This window comes from Balaenoptera ricei, chromosome 1 (assembly GCF_028023285.1).
Source record: "Balaenoptera ricei isolate mBalRic1 chromosome 1, mBalRic1.hap2, whole genome shotgun sequence".
Taxonomy (NCBI): Eukaryota; Metazoa; Chordata; class Mammalia; order Artiodactyla; family Balaenopteridae; genus Balaenoptera; species Balaenoptera ricei.
Genome location: NC_082639.1, coordinates 106,322,706 through 106,343,628, shown reverse-complemented (window position 1 = coordinate 106,343,628; position 20,923 = coordinate 106,322,706). Strand labels below are relative to the sequence as shown.

Sequence of the window (20,923 nt, the reverse complement as noted above, 5' to 3'; positions counted from 1 at the left end):
ATAATGAGTGAATTTATTGCAGGGGCTCAATTTAAAAAATGTACAAAATCATTGCCTTTCTTCTATACTTATCATAGCTATTGAAAACTGTAATTCTTTTTTGCTTATTTGGATTTGCAGACTTTTATGTAATTGCTATTTATTACTTGAGTAATAAAAAAGAGCAGTGGATAATGAAAAAAATGAGAAAAAGTCACTGGTTCTAAGCAATTTGATTATGTTGTAAATCATGTCTTTTTCTACATGTTTCTTATTATCATTTGCTATTTTTGTCATGACACAGGAAAGGTGAGGAAACACTGCTTTATACTAATTTTTAGCACTGCTCTTTTTATCCTGATTCCAACCTTTGTATATGTGACCAATAAATTAAGCTGCACATGTTTTGCTTTATCATTGATCTAAGATTTGTAAGAATACCTAGCAATTGTGTATGTTGCTTGGGCACAGATAGATTCTAGGGTTCCTTCAGAAAGCATCTTTTTAGTAAATTAAAAGTTGAATGAAGGAGGGGAGTTCCCTCTGGGGTAACCTCCAAGAACAACAATACAGATTAATGCAATAATTTTCACAGCAGTGAGGGTTCTCTCTTCAATGTTAAAACCACGTTATACATTCTCTATAGTTACACATCACTAGGGTGGCAGGCAGAATCCTAAGATGGCCCCTGTGACCTCCACCTCCTCATATCCACACCTTTGTACATCCTTGAGTGTGGAGAAACCTGTAGCTTGCTTCTAACCAATAGAATACAGCAAAGGTGAGGGATATTGCTACATAGTTATGCACTGTTATATGGCAAAAGTGAAGGAGTGTTGCAGATGTAACTAAGGTCCCTACTCAGTTGACTTTAAGTTAACCAAAAGGTGTAGTACACTGAGGGGCTTGACTTAATCAGGTGAACCTCTTAAAAGAGTGTCTAGAAGGGAGAGAAGCAAGAGACTGTCTCTCTCCATGGTTGGCTGTGAAGAAGCAAGCTGCCATAACTTCTACAGTCACACAGAAATATTCTTCCAACAACCTGAGGGAGCTTAGAAGTGGAACCTTCCCTAAGTGAGCCCCTAGCTGAGAAAGCAGTCCAGCTGACAACTTGATTTCAGACTTGTGAGACCCTGAGTAGAAAACCCAACTAAACCATGCCTGGACTCTTGACCCACAGAAACTGGAATAATAAATGAATGTTGTTTTGAACCACTGAGTTTGTAGTAATTTCTTACACAGCAATAGAAAACTAATACATATAAATGTAAAGTAGGGCTCCTGAAAGCATGAAGCTTTGTGCCTCAGGAAGTACAGCCCAAACCTCACCTGCACTTCCATGTCAGTTGGCTCCTCCAACAGACGTAGCAGTTGTTGCTTCTCTTGACGTAGCTGTTCTGCAAGTTTCTCCTGTGCAGCCAGGCTCTGGCTCAGTTCTTCAATTCTTCTGGAGCAAAGAAAAAGTAAGAACAATTATGGCCATGGTACTATTACTACCTTTATTTTTCAGCCCACTCCAAAGATAGCATGGTCCAGTACAGTAAGTTTTTACCTTTTTGAGTCATTGAACTCTTTGAAACTTTTCTTCAGTAAGCCATGTATTCTGTGCCCCAGCCCCCAAATATATACACAAACGATTTTTTGCTTACACTGTCACAGGTTCAGAGATCTCTTGAAGCCAATCCATGGACCTATAGACCATAGATATAAAATTCTTGGAATAGGGGCCAGAAGTTGTAGAGTTTTTTTAATTGTTATCGTTGTTCCATTCAAAAAAACAATTATTAGGTAACCGTTATGTATATAACTCAATGCACACTACTAAGTACTGGGAATATAAAGTTGGAAAACACACAATCTCTGCTCTATAGAAACTTAAGTTCTTTTGGTGTGTGTGCCAAGAGTTTGGGAAATGGGGAGGCACAGCTATATCAACAGATAGAATATAATAAGTGCTACCACACCAGAGGTATATACCAAATAGTACACTGAGTGTTGCCATGGAGCTATAGGAGGAAAGATAAAGAAGTAATTCATTTGACTTGGAGGAGTCTGGGGGGAAGCTCAGGAGAAGAGATTGTGAAGACTGGGTTATTTTCCAGGCTCAGAGGGAGGAGCTTAAATGAAAGAATGAAGGCATGAAGATATGAGGCATATGGGGAAGCATCACTGGAAAGGAAAAGGGGGAAAGGCTGGTGGGAAAAGACAACGGCTGGAGAAGAGACTGGAAATTCAGACTAGAATTCAGTTGTCAAAGACTATGCGTGCTGTGCTGATGTATATAAACCACAGGTTCAACTCGACAGTTATTCATCACCTACTACGTGCAGGGCATATCTTGCTGTTTCTCTGTGTGTAAGTCTTTGAGTACTAGAGATACCTGTCCTAGGAAATGTGCTGGTACTAGATGAAATGTTTCTGATTGTGATTATTATTCCTGTGTATGTAAGATAGTGGTAGCACCTTGGCAGGAAAATAGTTTGGCAGAAAGGTGAAGGGTGTCAGAAAGTCAAGTAGGAATCTCTTAAATTAAGGTATGAGGATCAGCTAAGATTTGGGGATCAGAAAGAACTTTAAAAACTTTATACAAATGCAATCTATAATGATAATTATGATGATGAATGTGGACTCCATATCAACTTCCCCACGGTATCTGTGCTAGAATGTCTCTACTTTTCTCAAGCTCATACCTCATTCATCCCTTTGACCCTCAGTCTCTACAGATAATCTAGTCTCCTACTTTACAAAGCTATTCAAGGCCATCTGATATGAACTCCCTCAATTTACTTGTCAGGTATGCATTTGTTTTTTTTTTTTTTTTTTCTGGTTTGACAGCATTTATTGCACTGAGACAGTCTCAGGGAACCTAGCAGGGAAGATCTGAAGAAAATACAACACCACACAGAGAACTGTACACTAATGGATGTGCATATAAAAGAAAACAATATAAAGACTTAATTCTGCTGTCACAAAAGCCTTCACAGAAGTAACCATTGATGCCTTAGTGAGTTCTGAAGAACGAATTAGGAATTCACCAGGAAGGGAAAACATACGTTTCCCACAGAAGGAAGCGCATGAGCAAAATTCTGGGGACCTGACGTAGCACAGTATGCTTCTGGAGGCGCTGTGCCTTTAGGGTTTTGATTCCAGCAATGCCTGAAGCCATGTTACATAACTCTCTAAATGCCAACTTCTTCATTTATAAAGTATAATAATCCCTATCTCATGGGATTGTTAACTTTATGAGAGAATTAAACTTTATGGGAGAATTAAACAAGAATGTAAAGTACTCAGCTCAGCTGTACAGTAAGAGCCCAACAAACCTTAGTCGTCATTATTATTACTAGTCTGGCACCAGTGATACATGAAGGGGGTCACGGTAGGGGATGAGTCTGGGGGAAATCAGGGGTCAGATCGTAACAGGCTTTGATGGCCACACTAAGAACAGATTTTATCTCCTAAAGATGTTGGAGAACTTTCTAAATGGCTGTGCAATAATATGATCAGATTTGTGTCTCAAAAAGATCACACTGGTCACTGTGCGTACCTTGTGTGTTTTTCACCTATTCAGTTAAAAACCACTTAAGGCTTTTTATACCACCATAGTATCATGCATTGAGGAGGCTAAATTATTTGTCAATTTCATATTGTTGAATTTCCCACTTCAAAACTGCTCTGAATTGTTAGATTGGGATGGAATGCAGAGGGTAGAACCAGAAGTAAAGAGAACAGTTAGGAAGTTGCTGCAGTAACCAAGACACAGTGGTGGCCTCAACAAATGCCCACTTACTTTATGAGAAAATTCAAGTTCCTTACTATATAAAAAAGCCAGCACAATCAGACCCCCTATTCCCAATACAGCTTATCTCTCATTAGTCTTCCCCAGACCCTCTGCTCTGGTTACATAGCACTAATTACACGTCTTGAAATATGCCCTTCCCTGTATCTCCCCTCAATGGTGTCTCCTCCTGTACAGGACAATCCCCCTCCCCACTCACCTCCTACACTCTTTCTTCTAACTCCTATTCACTCATCAAAACTCACCTCAGATTTCACCTCCTTCAGGACACTTTCAATGGCACCTTGCTCTTTTAGTCTGGAATAGATGACAATTCTATACACCCCAGAGCATCCCTTGTTACTTCTATCAGAGAACTTATTAAAATTGTGTAACGTGTGTCTTGATGACAGGAAGTGGGTCTTTCATCTCTGTAACCTGAGTGCTTAGCCCAGTGTCTGGCATATAGCTGGTGCTCAGTAAATGTGAATAAGTGAATCCATGTCTCTTGTTTGCTACCATTTGACCATTGTTCTACTTATACCTACCTAAGTCTCCTGATTGCCAACTACTCAGTTCTGTTAATGGATACTATTAAAGATGCAGCCCTAAAAAGAGATTTCTTTACTTGTGGGAACCATAAAGTCTTGGTAATGGTGAAGGTCCACCATAAATCCTTCAAAGGGAACAGTGCAGCTGCTATATACTCACACAGGCTCGAGAACAGGCAAAAGACAAATGGCAAATAGAGCACCAAAAGCACCTACTTGTCCCTTTGGGCCAGGGCCTCAGTGTATTGGTTGGGCTTGACCCGGTTTCCTGGTACATCTTCCCTGTCCTTGGTGACTCCCTTCAGTTTCTCTGAGAGCTCCAGGTTACACTCTTTCTCTGCTTCCACCAGAGCCGCCATCCGTGCGGCTTCATTTTTTGCTAGCCTGGATTCCTGTAAAAAGAACGAGAAAAGAACAAAACCTGAAAGGCTGCAAACATAGGTACTTTAGGGAGGGAAAAGGTGAATGCCGGGAGGCAGAGCAGTCGGAAAAGAGGTAAAAGGGGACCCTTAGCCGTGGATACTCACCTCCTGCAGAAGCTGGATCTTATTCTCCAGGAGCTCGTAAACATGCTCCGTCTCCTGCTGTCTCTCCTCAAACTGGCGCCGGAGCTCAGCTTCATTATGGCTGTTGAGATTTTCCACATCAGTGCTAAAACCACAGAGCATTAGCCAGTCAGAGCCAGTCATATAATTTAGCAAGTGGACCCATTAAGGCTGTTTCAGTAATTCAGAGTCCCATTGATGAAAATAAAAATGGAGTATTTTTTTCCTCTGCAATTATTTGTGGAACTGCTCTTTCCAACTTTTCAGGTAATCTTTTAGGAACTCTAATTTGTGTTGCTTGTCAATCAGACTATACCTGACTCCCTAGAGGCTTCATTACTGCTATAGCTTCAAGAGAAGGATCTTGCATTTGAAAGGCAGGTAGTCATCAAATGGTTTAGAACTCAGCATCCAAGTTCACCATCATCTGTCCCCAGACTTTCCCATTAAGACTGCTCTCCCAGAGTGCTTTGCTAGTTCCTTGCCTGTCTTGCTATTTGAATTCAGAGTGTTCCTTCCATTTAGGTTGCTGAAATAGAATATCCATTTGGACAGCCACAGAAATGCTTTTCTCCTTTACAGCCAGTAACCCATAGACTGTCCTGAATCTGGGCTACCTACCCAGAGTTCTATCCAGTTTTCCCACAGTCCCATGCAGAAAGCAGACGTTTAATCTATGGAAGCTCAGGGTTCTGGCCCAGCTTTGCTTCTCTGATGTCCTTAGGAATGAATGCCCAGGCGCTAGCATGAAGTGGGTAAGGTGTCACCAGCTTATTTATAGCTAACAACAGCTGCCTTTGGATGTCTGAGGATTAGAAATTTGGGGGCAGTATCAGGTGCTGAATGATCTTAATTCCGGTTTGGTTTTATTCTTGTTTTAAGCCATTTGTTGAGAACCATGGACAATCTTCTTGTTCTCAGGGCAGAGAACAATATTGAACCTTCATAGGCTCATGATAAATCAAAGTTGCTCTATCCAAGCCCAGTAGTATTTTAATATTTGGCCCAGAAGGTTGTGTCCACGGTGACCAAATGGAACTTCCCTAAAGATTATAGAATTCCTTGGTCGATAGTGGACACTACTCAGCACTGTCCCAGAGACTATATTTATCTTGAGTTCCCATGTCATTATGCAGCCTTTTGGCGGTAGAAGGGTCTTTGTTGTACAAGGGACACAAGTCAAGAGAATAACCTAAGACCCTTAAATAGACCTCAGGAATCATCAACTTTGACTCCATATTCCTTGATAAATGCAATAGACAACAGCTAACTACAATGTCTTGAGATTGGAAGTTATACATTTTCTGAGTAAGTCAGCCAGGAATGCCTGATTTAATAGGCTACAGCTGTTGTGAAGTCAGAAGAGCCTTGGACTTGATGCCAGAAGATGTGGGCTCTGCCACTCATTTGAGAAGACTTTAACACTCTGTACCTTAGTTTTCTCATTGCTAAAAATAGGATAATGCCTCCTAATTAAAAGCTGAAATGACATAATTTTTTTTTAAAAGCACTACACAAATCTGAAAACTTGTAACTCAACTGTTATTATAAGTTTTCCTAAAATCTATTAGTTCACTTAATGCCTTAGTAAGTATTGAGTAATTCCAGCATACTGTGTATAGTTGAGTCTGGTTTGAGTATTCGGATACTGCTGGACTATCATTCTAAGCATCAAGAAATACTGTGGAGGGGCTTCCCTGGTGGTGCAGTGGTTGAGAGTCTGCCTGCCGGTGCAGGGGACACAGGTTCGAGCCCTGGTCTGGGAGGATCCCACATGCCGCGGAGCAGCTGGGCCCGTGCGCCACAACTCCTGAGCCTGCGCTCTAGAGCCCGTGGGCCACAACTCCTGAGCCTGCGCGTCTGGAGCCTGTGCTCTGCAATGGGAGAGGCCGCGGCGGTGAGAGGCCTGCGCATCGCGGTGAGGAGTGGCCCCCGCTTGCTGTAACTGGAGAGGGCCCTCGCACAGAAACTAAGACCCAACACAGCCAAAAATAAATAAATTAATAAAAAAAAAAAAAGAAGGATAATCAGGAAGATTTAAAAAAAAGAAAAAAGAAATACTGTGGAGATAGAAGAAACGCCAGATCATATTGAATGTATACTGATTCTAGGATATAATCTGAAAATTATTTTTAGTAACAATTTCAATAGTACTTGTCATTTAAAACTAAGGGTTGGGGCTTCCCTGGTGGCGCAGTGGGTGAGAATCTGCCTGCCAATGCAGGGGACACGGGTTCGAGCCCCGGTCTGGGAAGATCCCACATCGCGCGGAGCAACTAGGCCCGTGAGCCACAACTACTGAGCCTGCGCGTCTGGAGCCTGTGCTCCGCAGCAAGAGAGGCCGCGATAGTGGGAGGCCCGCGCACCGCGATGAAGAGTGGCCCCCACTTGCCGCAACTAGAGAAAGCCCTCGCACAGAAACTAAGACCCAACACAGCCAAAAATAAATAAATAAATAAATAAATTTAAAAAAGAAAAAAAAAAACTAAGGGTTTTTTAATTATAAAAACTGTAAATTATAAAAGTAACCATCCTAACAATACAGACGGTATGAAGAAAAAAAATTCAAGTCTTCTCCCCATCACAAACTCCACTCTCACTCCTCTGACACAGGCAATGTTAAAGAGTTTGGTATGTAACCCTGCAGTTTTTTTTCTATTCATATTCAAGCAAACACATGTACACATAGATTGTCTTTACACAAAGGGGCTTATACTCTAAATATCACTCAGCACTTTTCCCCCTTACTTAGTCTATCAGGGACTTCCCACCAGGACAATAATATAGAGCTAACTCATTCTTTTTAATGACTACATAATATTCCACAGTATGTTTATATCAAAATGTTTTCAACCGTTGCCCTATTGATGTATAGTTGTTTCTAGTTTTTTTTTGCCATTACAAATAATGATGCAGTTAATATCCTTATACATTTATCCTTTCATACTCTTGCTTTTATTTATAAGGAATAGATTCCTTTTAGGAATTATTTGATCAAGGGAAGTGTTAATATTTTATTTTGATAGGTAGTACCCATTCCAAAAATGTTATCACAATTCACACTCTCATCAGCACTATATGAGAGTGACCATTTCCGCCAAACTCTATGTCAGCCCTGGATGTTACCAGTAGATTACTGACTGGGAAGTTTATAAACTTAGGTCTGATGAATTTACCAATCTATGTCAACATCTCTCAGACTTATTGGCGCCCAAGGAAAGAAAAGCACATTGTTTCAGTTTCTGAATTGGATGCAGCATTCAAATGCCAGAGTTAAGGTTAAGGAATTCTATTGCTCTCAGTTAATGAGCCAGACTGGAAAGGACCAAGAGCTCAACTAGTTCAAACTGCAACTCACCATGTTTTATCCAGATGCTGTTTCTTGTCCTGGAGTTCTCGTTTCAGGCTCTCTACTTCAACCTTCAACTCGATGTTCTGAAAAGTACACAGGCATTAATCGTCATTAACTGCCACAGACCCTCTATCAGACAGAGAAAGACAAATATTATATCACTTTTATGTAGACACTAAAATATGATACAAATGAAATTATTTACAAAACAGAAACAGACTCACAGACGTAGAAAACTTATGGTTACCAGAGGGGAAAGGTGGGGGGGGGGGGCAGGGAGAGAAAAATTGAGTATGGGATTAACAAATACACACCACTGTATATAAAATAGATAAACAACAAGGATTTACTGTATAGCACAGGGAACTATATTCAATATCTTGTAATAACCTGTAATGGAAAAGAATCTGAAAAAGAATATATATATATATATATATATATATATACACACACACACACACACACCTGAATCACTTTATACCTGAAACTTATGCAATATTGTAAATCAACTACAGTTCAATTTTTTTAAGTGTTCACTGTTATTACTTATAAGAACAACAGTTTTCCCTCCCTGACTAGGATAGCTGAAGTTCTCAGTCATAATCACATATTACATTAATCATATGTCATAGAAAGGAAAGAAAATTATTACACCAAAGGTGGGATATCCTAGGCAATCTGATCTGAACATTCTTCACGTTAGCTTTATTCTTCTACATAAGTAGAAAAGAGAAATGAAAAGGACAGAAAGAAAAAAAAAGAGAAAAGAGAAAAAATATAGTTCCTTCTCTAGGCTTTAGCACTATGTCTATTCAAGCAAATAGACAATAAAGTTTACAAGTCTCACAGAGAACTGCTAAAACAGTTTCATCCCACAAGGTTAGATCCTAAATCTCATGATCAATTATTCTGGTGGATCAAGGTAATTTCATGGGCATTATGAAATCTACCACATGGAAATGCAAGTACATTCCAATTTACAGCATTAAATTCTAACCCTCTGTACCCTCTTTCTGCAGAAAAATCACTGCATAGTTAATCACGTTTCTTCATTCTCCGTTAGTAAATATATAAATTGTTAAATTCCAAAAATAGCTGAAGTGGATCCAAAATTAACTGCAGTTGCTTATCATATCACCAAATCTTATCAGCTCTTTGTCAAGATATCCAAGGAAATGCATATACTCAAGAGAGGGTGGCTGGCGGGGGGGGGGGGGGGGGGGAGCACCTTTCTCTCCTTCTACTCTCCAGAAGAATATCCACCTACCTAACCCAAGGAAAAGTTTCAATGATGAAGCTGAACTTAAATGATAAGAAATACAGTAAACTTTCATTATGATATTAGTACCTAGAACTAGAGGACTGGGCTAACAATGAGTTTATAGATTAATTGTGTTTAATCAGATTTTCTCTGTGTTGGTAGCTTGTTTTGTTTCAGGACACATCACTTGAACAGTCTTAACGCCAATCCATGTTAAATACAGGATTCTCCTGAATTGATTTCCACCCTGGTATGTACTGAAAAGTTCAATATAGAATTGGGTTAAAAGAAACCAGTAACCAATGACCTGATTCCTTTCCAAGGATTCTTTTTTTTTTTTTTAAGACTCTATCCTTTTATTTAACATGCCATAACTTTTTCCCCCCTTCCAGTTTTATTGGGATATAACTGACATACAGCACTGTATAAGTTTAAAGTGTTCAGCATAATGATTTGACTTACGTACATCATGAAATGATGACCATAAGTTTAGTGAACCTCCATCATCCCATATAAATACAACATGAAGGAAATAGAAAAAAAATTTTTTTCCAAGGCTTCAATTTTAACTCTGTAAATTGATCTACTGCTCATATAATCCACAATGTGCCTATCCCCTTTAAAAATAGAGATTTTCAAAATTTTGCCCCAGCAGAAGCTGTGACACCAGGAATCGTAAAAAAAGCGAAACAAAACAAAACTGCTTTTTTAAAAATCAAAAGAGAAACGGTTTTGCCTGACCACCTTAAGAAAAAAAAAAGATCTTAATGCAAAATGTATCAGTCCTTTCATCATTAGATTAGAAGCATTATTACCCATTATATTAACTAGGTCAATAGTTTGCATACTGTGTTCCACCAGTATTCCACAAGACACTTCTAGGAATGGGAGAGGGAGAAGTTTAAATTAAAGAAGTGTGGTCACAGCCAGGGAGTGTTAAAGGGTCTGCTCTGACTCTTGCAGACCCCTCTCCTCCACTGTTAACAGCACTCTTAATGTGGAAAGGGACTTATCAGGTCTTGTGGGGAATAATGAAGATGTCTGACACTTGTTTCTTATACTCAGTATGCCTGCAGTCCAGTTGAGAGGAGCAAAATTCTGAGGTATGGATTTAAAATGCTAAAGGTGATCACTGATGAGGAAGTTTAGGATACAGCCTAACCCAGGGAAGGTTTAATGTGTAAGATATACAAGGGTAGAGAAGGTCACTGTAGGTAAGGAAATATGGTATTAAGCTAGAAATTTCTCTACAGTCCATTCAGTAGCTCACTTATTTCAAGCACAGATATCTGATACAGAAAAATCCTAGAATAATTTTTAAAATTTCATCCATGGATTAATAAACAGATAAACAAAATGGAATGTTATTTGGCCATAAAAAGGAATGATAGATGCTACAACATGGCTGAACCTTGAAAACATTATGATAAGTAAAAGAAGTCAGTCACAGAAACCACACATTGTATGATTCCATTTATATGAAGTGTCCAGAATAGGCAAATCCAGAGAAACAAAGTAGATAGGTGGTTGACTAGGGCTGGGGGGATAGGGGAATTGGGAAGTGATGGTTAATGGGTTGGGGGTTTCTTTGTGGAGTGATGAAAATGTTCTAAAACTGATTGCTATGATATTTGCACAACTCTGTGAATATTCTAGAAACACTGATGTGTACATTGTACACTTTAAATGAGTGGGCTGTATTGGTATGTGAATTTTATTTCAATTAAATTATAAAAAATGTTTCAAAAAGCCCTAGGAAGTTATAATGGTTATAATTAAATGATAACAATGATTACATATTGCATATCACACAGGCAGTTAGAGCAGTGTCCAGCACCTAGGGAACATCATTATTATATCTGAACTAAAGAGCAAAACTATACATTGCCTTCAAGCATCTCTAACAGAAGTTAGCACTGGGTATTTCAAAATCTCTTTCCAATCTCGCCCCTCCTCTCCAGCACCCATGGTTACCACCCTATGAGGTACTCCTTCCTTATCACTGGGATCAGAGTGAATAGTCTCAAAACTGATCTCCCCAACCTCAGTCTCTCTACCATTTAAATTTTTCCTAAAGCATATCTCTGATTAGTTTACTCCCTTTACTCAGAAAGCTTCTCATGGTTTTTAATTGCATAGCAATTAAATTTTACACTACTCAGCTTGAGAATGGAGTCTACTCAAAATTTGACCTCAACTTACCTATCCGGCCTTATCTGCCGTCACACTCCACCAATTTCCCCCATTAAAAGCCATTTCTTATGCCTCTGATTTTTCATAACTATCATTCCTTTTGTACTTCAATATTGACACACCAAATAATGCTATGTCTTTCTACCTGCGCTTTTACACTTTTGAATTACAGATTCCCTTGGGACAGAGAAAAATGACGGTGTGGTGGAACTAGCCAGGTGTGCTGGTTGTCAGCTTGTGCCTTTTGGCTTTGCGATGTTGGGACATGGGTTTCAGGACAGCAGACCTAGAAAGGCAGAAATCCGTTTCTGCCACTTACTAACTGGATGACCTTTTTTGTGTAAGTTATTTAACCTCTTAGAACATAATTTCCTCATCAATAAAAAGGGGTTACAAAAATTACCTTGAGCGGTGTAGTGAGGGGTAAATGAAATAACGTAAGTACCCAGCACAATGCCTGACTCAAATATCTAGCAGCTGTGACTAACTTGAGGCCCTCAGTGTTTTGCAACTTCATGTGTAGTAAATGCACTGAATGAGTGAACCAACCAACCGACAGGAACAGATACACCTAGGCAGAAGTGGAATGACAATATGTTTGTTGAAGAAAAAAGGGATTGGCTAATGCTGTGTGATTGTACAGAAAAACTTTTTATCTGAAGCCTTTAAAAGACCTTCTCTGTTTTAAATCGTGAATATTCCCTAAGAGGTATATTATTAACCCATTGAAGATAAAAGGTTGCTAAATCTGAGGCAGGAAAAGGAAAAATAACTTGCCGCAGGGCAACTTAAGTCACTAGTAGAATTCCAAATACAGCTAAGAATTCCAGCCTCCTCTCCTACCTTTCATCCTCCCCCATAAAAGGGCCATTCTTCTCTTGGGCCTAGTCTACTCTGAGACTCAGAGTTACTAATTAAGATCTCCAGACCTTAAAATGGACATTTTAGAGAGAAAGGTGAGCACGGACCAAGCATTAGATGGTGTTAAGAAATTATCTTAAATTGGTACAGCCACTATGGAGAACAGTATGGAGGTTCCTTAAAAAACAAAAAATAGAGCTACCATATGATCCAGCAACCCCACTCCTGGGCATATATCTGGAGAAAACCATACTTCAAAAAGAAACACGCACCCCATTGTTCACAGCAGCACTATTTACAATAACCAAGACATGGAAGCAACCTAAATGTCCATCAACACAGGACTGGATAAAGATGTGGTACATATATACAATGGAATATTATTTAGCCATTAAAAAGAATGAAATAATGCCATTTGCAGCAACATGGATGGACCTAGAGATTATCATACTAAGTAGTCAAAGACAAATATCATATGATATCACTTATATGTGGAATCTAAAAAATGATAGAAATGGGATTAACATATACACACTACTATATATAAAATAGATAATCAACAAGGACCTACTGTATAGCACAGGGAACTCTACTCAATACTCCGTAATAACCTATATGGGAAAAGAATATGTATACGTATGACTAAATAACTTTGCTGTACACCTGACACTAACACAACATTGTAAATTAACTATACTCCAATATGAAATAAAAATTTTTTAAAATAAAAAAAAGACTATTATTACATTTAAAAAAAGAAATTATCTTTAAGTTTTTGGGTACGATAATGGTATTGTGGTTATGGTTAAAAACAAAGACCTTATTGGTTAGCGGTGCATTCTGACGTCTGTCCAGATGCAGTTCTGTGGTGTCCGAGAGTTGCTGTGAGGAGCAGGGAGGACAGAGACAGCAGAATGTTGGTAACTGTTGAAGCTGGGTGACAGGTACACAGGTCCCCAGTACTCGGGACAGGTACATGGGAGGCACTGTTCTCTTTATCTTTGTCTACTTTTGAAAAATTTCCTAATGAAAAGTTAGAAAGGGCATTTTCATCACAAAAAGGTAGATATCCACATTCTTTTTAAATTTTTTCCTTTTCACCTCTGGAATTCCCTACACTATGGTCACAGATAGCAAAGAACGTTTGGCTCCCTATAGCAGCTCCTTTCAGCCACCAGACTTACAAAACAGTGGTGCTGAGTCCATACCCCAATACTGAGGGATAAAGGAAATAAACCTGCCTCTTAAACCTGGGGGACTCAGAATACAACTGGGTCATAGGGAGGAAGGAAGATCTGCAGAAATAAACTACAAACAAGATTCTTTTAGAGAGGAATCTGCGACTTCTTTAACTGGGCAGTCGGAGCTAATAAAATCACAATTCTCTGACTTCACCTCCTACCCTCTTCCAGTCTCCTTCAACTCTCACATTGCCTCACACTCCCTCTTCTTCTCCCTCCCCTCCCTGCTCACTTTACCCAGCTGGAACTGCACCCTTCTGGTCTGACACTGCACCGCGATGACATCAGTCATTATCCAGTGGCTATCTTTTCTGAAAACCAGAGTTCTGAGTGATAGTAGTTTATGGCAAGATAGTTTCCAAGACACCGCTGGCCTTTGGTGGGGCCACCCTCTTCACCTCTAAACTAAGGGCTTCTGCTGATTGAGAAATCAATCATGTAAGTGCCCTTGGATGTCACCAAGGCTTTGCCTGAGTTGCTTTTAGCCTGTGACGCCTTCTCTCTTCTTTCTTTTTATTATTATTATTATTATTTTTTTTTGGCTGCGTTGGGTCTTCGTTACTGTGCACAGGCTTTCTCTAATTGGCTTCAGTAGTTGTGGCACGAGGGCTCAGTAGTTCTGGCTTGCGGGCTCTAGAGCACAGGCTCAGTAGTTGTGGCGCACGGGCTTAGTTGCTCTGCAGTATGTGGGATCCTCCTGGACAAGGGATCGAACCCATGTCCCCTGCATTGGCAGGCGGATTCTTAACCACTACGCCACCAGGGAAGTCCCTCTCTTCTTTCTAAAACTGTTCTTCATTAGGGTTCAGTTCAAACACCCCCCACTCCCCCTTCCAGGAAACCTTCCCTAATCCCCTAGTCAGAACTTAATAATTTATTTCTCTTCACTTCCACTGTTTACAACTAAGATGACTATAATTTAGCATCCATACTGGGACTCTTCTGAAAGTGAAAAGAGGCACTATCACAATTATACCAGGACAACTGGCAAAATCAGGACTGTCCTGAGTAAACCAGGATTCGGTCATCTGACACCTATCTCTAGTATAGCACTCAACTCACTCTGCTTTGATTAGCTATTTAAAATGTCTGGCTTCCCTTCTAGGTTTTAATATCTGGAAAAGTACTTTGCCCTCATTAGCTCTCCATATATGTTTATGGAATAAACACTTTACCATCTGTCTTGAATTGCTAACTTACATTTTTGTTTTGGTATTTAACTTCGTGTGTGTGTGTGTGTGTGTTTCAACTGATCTTCAAGCACTTTTGACGACAAGGATTATGTCTTACTTTATACCTCAGAGTTTGCTGCTGGGGGAAGAGTACTCAAAAAAAAAAAAAAAACCTTGACAGCATACCAGTATACATTCATTGATAACATCAGCAAGTAACTATGCATTGGAGATTAAAGCTTGCCAGAACCAAAGTGCTTTTCAGTGTGATAAGACGTGAATTAGGGTCAGTGAGTGAAGGAAATGGGTACTGCACCTTTGTAAGACAGTACGAAACAAGCCAGAGAAAAGCAGGCCTTCCATGGAAGAGTTTTTTTTTTTTTTTTTAACTTTTCCTTTTATATTGGAGTATAGCTGATTAACAAGGTTATAATAGTATCAGGTGCATATCAAAGGGACTCAGCCATACATATATATGTCTCCACTCTCCCCCAAACTCCCCTCCCATCCAGGCTGCCATATAACATTGAGCAGAGTTCCCTGTGCTATACAGTAGGTCCTTGTTAGTTATCATGGAAGAGTTTTTACTTGGGACAAAAATAAATATGGCCAGATCTTACTCTGAATCAATTCTGTAGACTAAAGGAATTCAAAAAGAAATAGTTTAATAGGAGGAAGAGTCTCAAACTCTTGTGAGGAGATCCTCTTATAATTCCTGATTATTAACCCAAAGTGAAAAGTCACTCTAGTGGATGCGTTTTATTTTAAAATGTTTTCTTTTCTTTTTAGAACCATATCCCTTCTAGGAAAAGTGTAGTTCAGAAATATTTTTGTTCACAGTGAATTTCTTTTCCAGACTTCTCTGAAACCACTGGGGCAAAGCATTAGCTCTATAAAACAGGGTGAAGTTCTGAATATTTTCACAAGGGGTTCTCCTATCTGTCCTGAACAAGGGGCAAGGGTTTGGTTGCTATATAATCCCTAGAAACACATTTTAGTAGCTTCCAAGTGAGTTGTTTTGTAGATGAGATTTCTTTTCATTCACCTAGTTTTAAAGCAAAAATAAGACCCTAGAGGGTCTAACTATTTGGCTCTGTCATTGACTGTGTGACCTTAGACTAGTCACTCCCAGAGCTTTATGTTTTTATACAGTCAATTAATTTGAATCACAGCCTCTCCCTCTTGCCCCTAAGAATTCTTATACCACCTGCATTGCTCATCTTCTCTGTTGATGTAAGACGCCTAGCCAGAAGGTGTTCAAATGCAAATCATAAAAGTCCTCAGACCCTCAGGTGGAGGGAAGACCTTATTCAGAGGTGCAACCCCTGCCTTTCTACAGATTCCAGGTTCATTGTCATCCACTAGTGCAATTAAGCCCCAAATTAGACACATAGGTTGCCCCAACATGTGACAAGAATAGTTCATTGCCAGGGAAAGGATAGCAGGGCAGTGTCCCCAGCCTCAGTAAGCAGAAGACTACAAGGCCAGGCATTCTCCTGTCAGAGACTGCTTTAGTGTCCAGCTCCCCAAAGAAATGGAAAATAACCAAGTGGAAAGTTTCAGTTTGTACAATACAAAGTACCAGGATCTACATCCGGATGGCAGAACTACTCTGTTCAGGTCACTCTTTCAAGCCCAAACCACGTTAGTCCTTAGTAGAGGCCTGAAAACAATACCAATTCCTTCCCAGCTCAGTTTACCTTGATCAGACAAACACAGACACCCACCTCTGAGTAAGCACTGAGGCTGTGGATGAGTTCTAAGGTGGCCAGGTATTTGGACAGACACAGCCAGGGCTCACGTGTGTGTGTGAGAGAGAGGCAGAGACAGACAGAAAGGGTACTCACTGGGCAGAAGACAGGTAGCTAACTTGTGAGACGGTAGCATTTATTTATTAACTTTTTTTAAATCAAATATTTATTGAGCATCTCCTTTGGATGTGTAAGGCACTCTAATAAGTATTAAAAAGAGCAAGGCAGACACAATCACAGTCCTCAGGGAATTTACAGCCTATGGGGGCAATTAAGCAGATAATTATAGTAGAATGTGATAAACAAAAGAGACCCAGAATCAAATAGCTGCATGGAAATACACACAGGTGGCAGATATAAATAGTAGCAGATGCATAAATCAATGCAAGTCCATCCTATAACTCCAGGCTTTAGCCTCCAAAGAAACATTCCTAGACCCAACTCAACATGTGTTATACCTTGGGTTGCCCTTCCTCTCAGCTCCCTGGTTCTAATCTTTTAAGGCAGGAGGAATATAAATCTGAAACTACAAAGCTGCCAAGGGAAAATAAAGAATCTTGTACTTAGGGCAGCAGTATGGTGAAGAGTATAGACTTTAGAACTAAACTGGTCTGGGTTCAAATACTTACTATCACATTCTGTTAGGTTGAATCATATGAAAGTGCAGATATTCAACCATTTTTCACAGTTCCACATAGTTCATCCTCTATTTTCTAGAAGTAAGTCACTTAACCTAAGTTGTAGTTCCTTCAGGTGTTTACAATCACTACCTTTCAAGGATACTGTGAAAATTAAATGAAAGGATGTAAATGAAAATACCTGACATATAGTAGGTGTTCAATAAACATTAGTTCCCCAAAGGTAGTAAGATGTATGAATCATAAGCAGAGATCGGTATTTCTGGTCAACCTTGAGTTTGGGAACCCAAGAAAGATAGATTAAAATGAGGTTAAATGATAAAACGAGGGCTTCCCTGCTGGCGCAGCGGTTGAGAATCTGCCTGCCAATGCAAGGGACATGGGTTCGAGCCCTGGTCTGGGAGGATCCCACATGCCGCGGAGCGACTGGGCCCGTGAGCCACAACTGCTGCGCCTGCGCGTCTGGAGCCTGTGCTCCGCAACAAGAGAGGCCACGATAGTGAGAGGCCCGCGCACCGCGATGAAGAGTGGCCCCCGCTTGCCACAACTGGAGAAAGCCCTCGCACAGAAACGAAGACCCAATACAGCCATAAATAAATAAATAAATAAAAATTAAAAAAAAAAAAGATAAAACGATTAACTAAAAGCTTTGGGTTTTGATGGTGGGGGAGGCTTTGATTTGGGAGGGGTGCAGGGGACATACGAGAATTTTCTGTACCTTCTGTTCAATTTTGCTGCAAACCTAAAACTACCCTAAAAAATAAAAGTCCATTTAAAAATATGGGGAAAAATATGAGTTGTCTGGGACATTTTTTATTTACACTCTGAGCTCAGAGGTCCCAATATACGCACTGCCTTGGTGTTCACAATGATCAGCTTAAACCCTTATTAGTCACTCTGTTAAAATCTTGGTCGAGTCCCAAAAGCCTCTGTTGATCTGGCTCAACTGAGCTGGCAAGTGAGAAAACATCCATATAAATACCAGTGATCTCAGTGATTCTCTCCCTGTCCCCAGCACATTCCTCAGCAGGACGAATCTCTCTCACTTGGCTGGAGCCTCTCTGTTCATAAATAGGACTGGCTGGGCTTAATTTAGAAAAGTGCAGGCCTCTTGTGAAAGTCAGGGGTGAGGCTGGAGCCCCTACAATCCCAGGACACCTTGTGTGGAGACAGGAACCCGGCCCCACTGAAGGGGCTATAAAAGGGATGCTCAGAATGATTTGTTTCCCTCAGCTATTTAGAAACTGGAGTTCAGGGGAACCATCCTGTGCTTTCCTTAACTTCCCTTTGGGTAGCAGGCACAGAATTAGGAGTTATAAAGTATAAAAATTATATTAATTTTTCTACAGATAAATTGGTACATAGGAAACCTAAGGCCATCTAAACATTTTTAAATTATCTGTGGCATCTAACATGATCTGACATTTATCCCCAAATTCAGCTCTCCATTCTGGATCGACACTTGCTTTGATCTACTCTCCAAAATGAATAAAGCCACTCATTGGTATTCTGCAACGTCCAGGACAGTTTTTCTTGCATTGAAACTTACACTACAAAATGGAACCTAAGTTCCAACACCTGGCAGTCACTCCTCCCTTGGAAGCCTATCTGTGTCCTGAAGCCAGGTCCTATGATCAGGCAACTCCTCTGAAATTATACCTGTGCTTGAGACCAGGGGCAGCACTTAGACTGTAGACTCTTAAGTTGTGCCATTCAGGATGGCAGCCGCGAGCCACACGAAGCTATTGAACCCTTAAGGTATGACTAGTCCAAAATGAGATGTGCTGTAAGGATTTCAAAGACCTAATACACACTGAATGGAAAAGACTAGCCGCAACAAAAGAACATAAAATCCTAATGATTTTTTTAATGTTGATTTCATGTTGAAATGATATTTTAAACACGTTATTAACATTAATATACCTTTCTTTTAATGTGGTCACTATAAAATTTTAAATTACATCTGTGGGGACTTCCCTGGTGGTCCGGCGATTAAGACTCCTTGCTCCAGGGAACTAGACCCCGCATGCCACAACTAAGATCCCACGTGCCTCAACTAAGACCCGGTGTAGATAGATAGATGGATTACACCTGTGGCTTACATTAAATTTCTGTTGGACAGTGCTGTTCTACAAAATGTTAGAAAAAAGATGTACTAGTTTTAAGTACACTACATGAAGACGTGTCCTGACCTGCATCACAATTAACCCCATGGTCTAAGAGCACCTGTAAGAGTTTTATGGGGTTATGGTATTCATCAACCAACAAAATACAGAAGTGACTCTAGCTAATTGTAAGTGAAGCAAAATTATCTAGGGGGTGATAGGCACCACACTGAAGAAGTCAGGTCACAGTATCTACTCAAACTATGTTCAGACACTAAACTGCAAGTGTCAGGAGGGCAGGGACCCCCTCTATCTCCTTACCATTGCATCCCTATTGCTAGCACAGTGCCCATACACAGAAGTGCCCACACATGGAAGATGATTATTTATCCAATGAATGGGTGCTGTTAAAAATAAAAACACAACCCTCTTTAAACCATTCTCACTGTCAAGAATTTCCTCTTCCTATACTGTTTCTTTTCTCAAGTCGTTTGCTTCCTACTTCTGCTAACCCTTCTCTTGGAGAGACTTCTTCGTTCCAGGAAGAGTTGGAGGTTCACCTGCAGTGCTCCAAAGCCAGCTTGTGGGCTCTCAGGTGGAGGGGACATCAAAGGATGGAAAAGTGGCCTCCTCTTTCACATGTACAGATGAGCCTCACCTGCAACTTCCAGGGTGTTTGCAATCAATCAACACCAACTTTCTGAGTTTCTATTATGGGCTCAACAATGTTGAAGAGAATGTTAAAGGCAATAGAGTAAGTTTGAGATCAATCCAACCCACAAAGTGCTTATAATCTAGAAGGAGAAATAAGCAAGGTACACATTGGAAAGATAATTGCCAGCCAGGGATTAAACATGTGCCAAATAATCTGTCTGAACTATAACTGCTGGAAGAGCACAGAGCGTAAAAGATGGTTTCAGGGAGTGGTTATGATGAAAGGCCCACCTGAGCAGGTAGAATCTAAGTTGGACTTTGAAACCTGAGTAGGGTTTGGAATAAGCAGAGAAAAAGGATACAGGTATTCCAGGCATGAACAAGGATGTGTCAGCAGGAATTAGCACACATGAGGGAGACTGACTCACTCTAGGAATATATTTGAAAATACATAGTGAGAAAAAGAAAAAAAACATAGTGAGAGAATAAAGCTTGCTTCCTACTTCATTAAGAATACTGAAGTAACTAGAAGAAAACCCCTACAGTCTCCTACCACCATATCTATCCATCATCTACTAGCATCTGTGCTCACAAACTGTCTTTCCGTGTGTGACCACAGATAACTATCCATGCTCCCATCTAAAGCCAAACCTTCCACTTAGGCATTAGGTCCCATTCTCTCTACTTCTCAAAAGTAGCATCCAGAAAGTCTCCCTAATCAATATTTCACTTTCTACTGGAAAATTCTACTGGTACACAAGCATACTATTATTTATCTATCTTTTAAAAAGTCTTCTATGGACTCCTTACCTTTACCAGTTACTGTTCCATTTCTTTGCTCT

The 20,923-nt window shown here is 40.1% G+C and overlaps 1 protein-coding gene and 1 long non-coding RNA gene across 7 annotated transcripts in view; both read right to left on the bottom strand.

Annotated features, from left to right (window-relative positions):
- The window catches only part of LOC132369349 (myomegalin), a 213,688-nt gene that overhangs the window by 106,738 nt on the left and 86,027 nt on the right, over positions 1–20,923 (bottom strand). For 4 of the 6 annotated variants that reach the window (XM_059929196.1, XM_059929163.1, XM_059929185.1 and 1 more), the window contains 4 exons: positions 8,212–8,288; positions 4,836–4,959; positions 4,525–4,700; positions 1,309–1,426 (listed from right to left, as the gene is read on the bottom strand). In XM_059929196.1, coding sequence (XP_059785179.1) covers positions 1,309–1,426; positions 4,525–4,700; positions 4,836–4,959; positions 8,212–8,288 — 495 coding nt within the window. Of the gene's footprint in view, positions 1–1,308; positions 1,427–4,520; positions 4,701–4,835; positions 4,960–8,211; positions 8,289–20,923 lie in introns of those variants that run through there. The other 2 variants (XM_059929178.1, XM_059929194.1) reach the window with 2 other exon arrangements.
- LOC132351551 (uncharacterized) lies at positions 13,346–20,511 on the bottom strand. Its single transcript, XR_009498370.1, has 3 exons — positions 20,444–20,511; positions 19,988–20,135; positions 13,346–13,543 (listed from the first exon to the last, which is right to left on the bottom strand). It is a non-coding gene; the product is annotated as an uncharacterized LOC132351551 (long non-coding RNA).